The following is a 7,500-nucleotide window of genomic DNA, read 5'->3' on the forward strand; positions in this document are numbered from 1 at the left end:
AATCTTTTTTTTTATTGGTGAACTCCTTTGGAATTTACAGAGTTTGTCAGAAGCTCAAAGTTCATTCCCAGTCAGAGAAGGCAGGGATACTACGGAACTTATGCGACCGATTCCTTGAGTTACCCTTAAATGAAAGTTCAAAGGATGTTAAGGTAATGTACTTTCCACAATAATACAAATTGTGCAACACTGGTCAGGACTAGTTTCATGTAGCCATACAATTAATGTAGAGGTAAGGTAACAAATCCGATCCCATCAATGTGAAGGGCGGACGTGTCAGCCAATGCGTTGGCTGACATGTGACTGAAAAACAACCGACGTGTTGGGCAAGGTGTTGATAGGATCAGATTCGTTACCATTACCCTATGCAGAATACCGGTATAATTATATTTTAAGGAGGCCCGAAATAGTTTCTCCTTTTTTTCAAACAAATAAACTTATTCTGTCCTTACAGTTAGGGTAATCATATCAAGACAAAATTTGGCGAGGGTATTAAGTACCCATCATGGATTTCTCACATCACATTTTCCTTCAAATTAACGTTACCATGGCAACAATATAAGGCATTTCTTTGAGCCTTAAAATCAAGATATATTGTCTATTTTTAGAAAACGGGACAGTGAAATCTTCCCATTCATTGTTACCAGATAATGTTAGAAATAATCTCTAAAATATTTAAAATTCACTAAATCTGTAAGTCAGTTTTTTAGAAAAGTAAGTTTTTTTGAAATGTCTCTGATTTTTTTTTTCACCTACAGAATTTTTTTAAATTTGAAAGACAAACAGATTAATTAAATTAAGGACGGTGCCTACTATTGTTATTGCGCATACGTTTTGCGCATCTCCAGATAGTCGGATTTCCTATCGCTGATGCTTACTAATACAGGGATATTTTTGCGCGGTTTAAAACTATCCGGAGAAAGTAGATCTTAGTAAGTACTCTGGGTATCCAAATAGAAAATTGGGGGTAACCATGCATTTTTGAGAGATAATTAAGCTGCAATTTGAGAAATAACGCCTTACATTGCTTTGTATTTTAAAGCTTTTTACAAATATTATTCATGAATTATCTTTGAAAAATGTGTGGTTACCTCCAATTTTCTTTTTGGATTTCAATAACACTTGTTAAGATCCACATTTCCTGCATAATCACACACCGGGGCAAAAATATTGTTAATTAGTAGGCACTGCCCTTAATCTAAGCTAACATGCAGAAAAAAAAAATTCACCGTCCGGAAGCAGAGATATAAAAAATCTTATTGAGAGATATTGGAAAATCAGGGAAAATGAGGGGGTTACAAGATTGGCATTTATGCATGCGTCACCCGCTCATTTGAGTGGAAGTGAAGCTACAGGCCAACACAAACGGATTTAAGTGACCATTAAACCGTTTGTATACAATTTTCGTAGTTTTCGTGAATGGAAGATGTTTATTTGTATATTATATGTACAGGAATCAGAAAAAAGGTGAGTGAAATTAGCAGTATTTCTTTATTTCTTGGTGACCCATTTTAAATCATGAGCTGACGCGAGCAGCTTAATAAGAATTGCGTGTGTGGCGTACGCGCGCGCATGCCACTCACCTGAAAACCCTTTCCAGCCTCCTTAAATCCTACCTTCACCATGTTAACTTAAACCCATCTCTGTAATTTGCATGCTTTATACATTTTTGAAATGAAATTTCCTTCATTGAGTCCTTTCATGGGAAAAAATGAACCCAACAAGCCCAACTGTGTGGCTTCATAGCTCAGGTGATAGAGCAATTTGCACCGGCATCACAGAGGTCATGAGTTCAAATCCCCTTTCATCCACGTGAATTTTTCAGGTGTCCATACGAGACAATATTGCCAAAACTGTCCATTCAAATAAGCACAAGGATCATTTCTCTCTTTCACCTATTAATATTATTAATAAATTTGTAACTTGCACTGTATTTGAAAATTACTACATGTACGTAATAAGTATTATTACTTATTTATAGACTGATACTCACTATTCACTTCTGCTGCTGTTATTGACTCTTGCTGATTCCCCAACAAATGCAGAATATGTACAACCCTTGCAAGAGGAGACTTCAGGTACTTATCTAGACCTCTTGTCTTCCTAGTGTCAGCTGGAAATACTTATACATCTGCTTCTACAGGCTGAGTGCTATATCTGTTTGGTTGACCACCCTTCTACAATGTAAATCACTTATTTGCAACTATTATAGTATTAAGAAAGAACTTAAGCAACATAAAAATTAATACCTTTGCCTGTCCGTACAATAGTTTAATAGTCTTCAGGGGTCTCCTGCACATTTTTTTAGCTGCAGTCAACATCATAGTTTTCATAAATCATTAGTACATGTATGATCATTGGATATCAAATTATTCTTTTATTTTTTTCGGGGGGTATTTGGATGATTATTTAATCCTTTGCCCCTGAGGGGTTTCCTGTTGACAAGTATTAAAACTCATCTTGCATTTTAGTAAAATATTTAAGTTGCCCTCTTACATGTAGAAGGCAAGGGGTTAAAACCCATTCACTCTCCAGGCTCCCCGGGACGCTCCCAGTTGATAAGTAAAATCGTCTGGTATCATCTGGCATTAGAGTAAAATCTGTTAAGTTTCACTCCCGGGAGTCAATGATTTCATAGAGAATCAAGAACATTTTGCTCAAGGCTAGTGAAATGACTGAATCATTATTGCTACACTCTTCATCTTCCTCCTTATCATCTTCATTGTCACAGCAACCATTGTCTTTGGAATGAATCATTATGACTGTGATCCATTCATCACAAGCACTATCACCAATAATATTATAACATCTCTCTCTTTTCAAATGTAGAGGAGGAATCATTTGATTGGAAAAGCTATTTGCTCGATGGAGAAGAAGAGGAAATTCTTGGAATTCCAAGCAATCAATATCAAGTAATAAAATTGCTTTCAATGGCTTATATTATCTATCTGTATGTTAATTTTGTATATCCTCCATTAGAGTGATTTGATGGTTAAATTTTGAAAATCATAATTTTATTTTTCAGGAGTGGTCAGATGAAGAGGTAAGGACTCCATTAGGACACAAGAATAAGTAATATTATCATTATTATATTAGAACCCAGTTTGATATCACAGTTGAAGCCCATCAAGCTAAATAAATTGTTGACGAAGATGGAGAAGGTTGAGACTGATAAAATTGTAAAGGATATGGTCAGAAAGAAAGCTGGTGCGAATCAGGAGAAGAGGGTGATCAGTGAAGCCCATTTGAATGAGTTGCTTGGAGAAAGTGATGACGAGGAAGAGTTATTGGCATTTGAGGCTTAAGGTGAAGAGGGATGTGAGTCTGGTGCGTATGGTTACAGCTGGCCTTTGATATGGTGTCGTATTTGTGGATTGTTAGCGTGTTGGAAACGGTGAAGGAGGCTGACAACATTACACTTTGGGAGAAGAGGTTGCATGGGAAGTTTGTGATGGATGTCAGTGAAGTGGCTGATGAGAGGTCGTGACAGTGACTTAGGGCTGGGTATTTGAAGAAGAGCCGGGAGGTGCGGCGGCCTCATGGTTAGTGCGCTTGACTCCGGATCGAGCGGTCCGGGTTCGGGGCCTGGCCGGGACATTGTGTTGTGTTCTTGTGCAAGACACTTTACTCCCACGGTGCCTCTCTCCACCCAGGTGTATAAATGGGTACCGGCGAATTTAATGCTGGGGGTAACCCTGCGATGGAGTGGCATCCCAGCCAGGGGGGAGTAGAAATACTCCTAGTCACTTCATGCTACAGAAACCAGAGATAAGCGCCGGCCTGATGGGCCTTCCTAGGCTCGTAAGCAGACTTTACCCTTTTACCATGGAGGGCTATGCTTTTTTGTTGCTCAGGAGCAGGTTTTGCGAACGAGGTTTTTTGGGCCACGATTGAGAGGGAGGATGTAGGTCCAAAGTGGCAGAGGAGGGATGGGGTTGAGGATCCTGGATGCAGTGGGAGCTTTGTCAGAAGTACATAGTGTATGGTGTGAAGTGTGCTTATGTGTGGTATAAGGAGGTTTAGGATGAGGTGAGGGTGTCTGAGGATGGGAATTTGGAGATCTGGTGGGATAGGAGCATTGAGACAACACAGAAGATGAAACATAATTGTCCAGATGTTACTGTGGTGGATCGAGCTGCTGAGGAGTGGACATTAGTACTGTTGAGTTCTCGGTGCCTTGGGATTATGCATTTGTAAGGAACGTGGTGACTATTAGAGGATGCGAAAATCACCAACTGCTCTCCTCTGGCAAAGGCAATCAGAAAGATGCATCGGGTTTTGATGAAGATTGCCCTGGTCATTGGAGGTTGGTTGTTTGGGTGTGGTGTCTGGTCAGTTAGAGGGTTTTTTAAAGTTCTTGGCATTCTGGATGTGGTGGGAGGAATGCAGGGCTCTGCAGTCATCGGGACCACCCTAATCTTCCTGAAGACGGTTAGTCTCTAAGGTCCAGGGCCGAGGCTCAGCAGTGTTTACACCTGCAGAGTTCGATCGCCACCTCCTCGGAGGAATGCTACTATTTTATTGACAGCTAGTAATGATAACTAAAACAATAATGATTTTGATGCCAGTGGTGATGATGATGTTCATACAAAATGTAGTCTGTAATGATGACTGTCATTGTCAAGATGATAAACTGTATGGGCCCTTTACATTTCGAGGTTTGAATATTTTTTGTTTTTCATACAGGAAGATGACCTAGAAGTAACAGGTGACTCAGGAGTTAGTCTTGGGGAACATCAAGCCTTGCTTGCTAAGAATCGTCAAGGAAGTTTTCATCATGATAACACTGACACGCGTATAGAATTTGACACATTGAAACCTAGTATTAGGGTGAGTACATGAATAATTATAATTGTGCACTTTGTTATTTTCTATAGTTTAAGGAGATCCTCAGGTTGAAACCCTCCCCCTCACAATCCTTAGGCCACAGTCAGGCCAGATGACAATCTCTTAAAAGTTTCAAAAATCTGCTGGACCCAAACAGGAGTTTGTGAAATTATGGCAGCTCTCCCATTGGGAAGACTGAAAGCAAAATAATGTCAATTTTGGTTTATTGCTTGAAATCTATTTTTGAAGTTGCTGTAGAGAAAACTCTGATGTCTGAATTGTACTGCAAAAGGGGACAGGCTATTGTGAAGTTCATGTGATCAGCACCATATAATTATCATATTGTGCTGATCATGTGAATATTTTCAGTCTATGCTGAGCAATGCTTTTATTGTTGTTCAGACCAGTGAGTGTTCGGTATTGTTTGAATTAAATTTTGATACATGTACTCCCTGTATAGTCTCTATTGCTTATATGAAATCAATGCACATTAATTTGTGCATCTAGGCTTCGCAAGCATAATGTGGCATTATTGACTTAATCATTGTAGGCCAAAACCCAACCTAGACTGTCTGTTATCAATCATTTTTTCTTTAAGACCTTCTTATACAGTAGTGAGGTAGTTCATGTTGTAGATAGAAAGTAGTTTTCACCTTCACTCTTGTCTCCTGAATAATGTTTTTGACAACAGTCTTTTATATAGTATTGTAATACCCAGATTGGCCACAATGAAAATGACTTGAAATACAGTTTTGTTAAAGCCTTCAGTTGGCTGAAGTGCAAAAGGTTTACCGAACTAGAGCATCTAGTAACAGCTCAAAAATTTCAGTACCCCAGAAAATTTAATAGTAAAACTATCAAGTTGTTCCCTTTAACATATGATGAGCCTTGTCATCATTATACATGTAAATGAAGACGTTTGGGCGATATTAGACACTTGCTCCCCTGGTGTCATGGTACACCAGTGAACAAAGAAAGTTCACAAAATGATTGACAGACATTTTGGTGCAAGTCAACCACCAATTTTTACTGCAAATGCAGTATCCATTGTAGTCAACAGCAATCTTTTCACAACTGATAAAGCAATAGGCTACAGTAGCTCATGCATATCAGTGACACAATTGCAAGTTTGTCAATAGGCATATCATAATTTTGTGTTTGGTCTTATACATATATTATTCATGTTTTACTCTATGTATACATGTATATGGTGGTTCAATTAACTTTGCACAGCTGCACTGTACTCGTGTCAATCTTAGGAGGGGAGTAATTATTAAAGGGGACATAATCTTGTGTACTAGTTTTTAAATGGACGTAGCTGTTGTTAACCAGCAGCCATTCATGTGTAAAATCATTTATTAAAATATGCAAGTTAAATATGCAGCCTAGTGAGATTCTTGAATGCAAGAAGCCAAAAAAAAAAAAGGAAGCCAAGTCCTGTAGTCAAGTTTCATAAATATTATTTCATACCATCCATATGACAGACTCAACAAATGAATTTGGAGACCTTGTGAAAGAAAAAAGAATGGATGGTTCTATCAAAGACCTTTCAAAAGAAGAAAGAAATTTTGATATTTTCGTTTTTGTCATCTTTAGTTTTTAAGAGACATACAAGTTTTTTTGTAGAAAAAAATAATCAGTAGTTCCAAAAGAGGACAATAAATAGAACAAGAAAGAGTAGCTAACATTGTGCAAGACATAAAATCACACTATTGCCACTTGATGCACTGTTGCTGTGATAACCTTTTTGCTTCCTGAGCTAGTTTCTGTTGGACTGACCTCATTTTTCCTTGACCAAAAAAATCCTTTGTTGGTGAGTTCTAAGACCAGGGGAAAGGTGGGGCAAAGATATTGCCGCTTCTTGAGTATTGTTTTAATTTATAATTCTAATGGAGCCAGTAATGAAATTATTACTTTTATCATAAATTGCCTAATGTGTGAACTTCTGAAAAATTTAATATCTGCAAATTACATGTAAAGCAAGTAAGATCTTCCAAAAATGCAAACAGCGTTCTTCCTCATTTTAAAAGGCTTTAATTTGAAAATAAGCATCAATCATTCTTTTACTTCAGTGGCATCTAAAGACTTTTAATTGCGCTGACTCACTCATATCTTTGTGTTTTAAATGACAAGGCAGCTTAGACATTGTATGTCACTCTAATTGATGAAGATAATTTATTACAGGATAGAAGTTGGATTAAAGATCAGATTGTGGATCAATACTGGGAAAAATCCTTTGACACTCATAATAATGCACAGGAATCAGAGAGTAGGAATTGCTCAGTGGCTAAGACATGGTACAGTCAATTCAATTATTAAAAATAATGCTGTTGGAATTCTGTAAATTCATGCAGTTTTGAGGTCCTAGGTTCGAACCATATCCAGACCAACATTCAACATCTTAACTGACTGACTCCTGAACCCCCCTCACCCCCTCCCCCCCTCCCCCCAACTCATTCATGAGCAAAATCTTCTGGCCTTATAGACAGAGTAAAATAATATATTTAGTGTCACTCACAGAGGCCTCAGGGTTAAAATAACTGCCCAGGAGATTGCTGCCTTTGTAATTGCCTCTGCAGCTAGTCAGACTTTCAAGTCTTCTCAGATAACGATTGCTTTGAGCTGTAGTCCCTGTCTCTTGGCCCTTGTTGATAAACTCTGTTATAATAGTAG

General features: G+C 38.2%; 1 protein-coding gene across 1 annotated transcript in view; it reads left to right on the forward strand.

Annotated features, from left to right (window-relative positions):
* LOC138004422 (gamma-tubulin complex component 5-like) overlaps window positions 1-7,500 on the forward strand; it is a 36,413-nt gene that overhangs the window by 2,419 nt on the left and 26,494 nt on the right. The window contains exons 4-9 of the mRNA XM_068850928.1: window positions 41-152; window positions 1,982-2,078; window positions 2,830-2,912; window positions 3,026-3,043; window positions 4,687-4,830; window positions 7,012-7,124. Coding sequence (XP_068707029.1) covers window positions 41-152; window positions 1,982-2,078; window positions 2,830-2,912; window positions 3,026-3,043; window positions 4,687-4,830; window positions 7,012-7,124 — 567 coding nt within the window. The remainder of the gene's footprint in view (window positions 1-40; window positions 153-1,981; window positions 2,079-2,829; window positions 2,913-3,025; window positions 3,044-4,686; window positions 4,831-7,011; window positions 7,125-7,500) is intronic.

This window comes from Montipora foliosa, chromosome 5, assembly GCF_036669935.1.
Source record: "Montipora foliosa isolate CH-2021 chromosome 5, ASM3666993v2, whole genome shotgun sequence".
NCBI classification, from domain to species: domain Eukaryota; kingdom Metazoa; phylum Cnidaria; class Anthozoa; order Scleractinia; family Acroporidae; genus Montipora; species Montipora foliosa.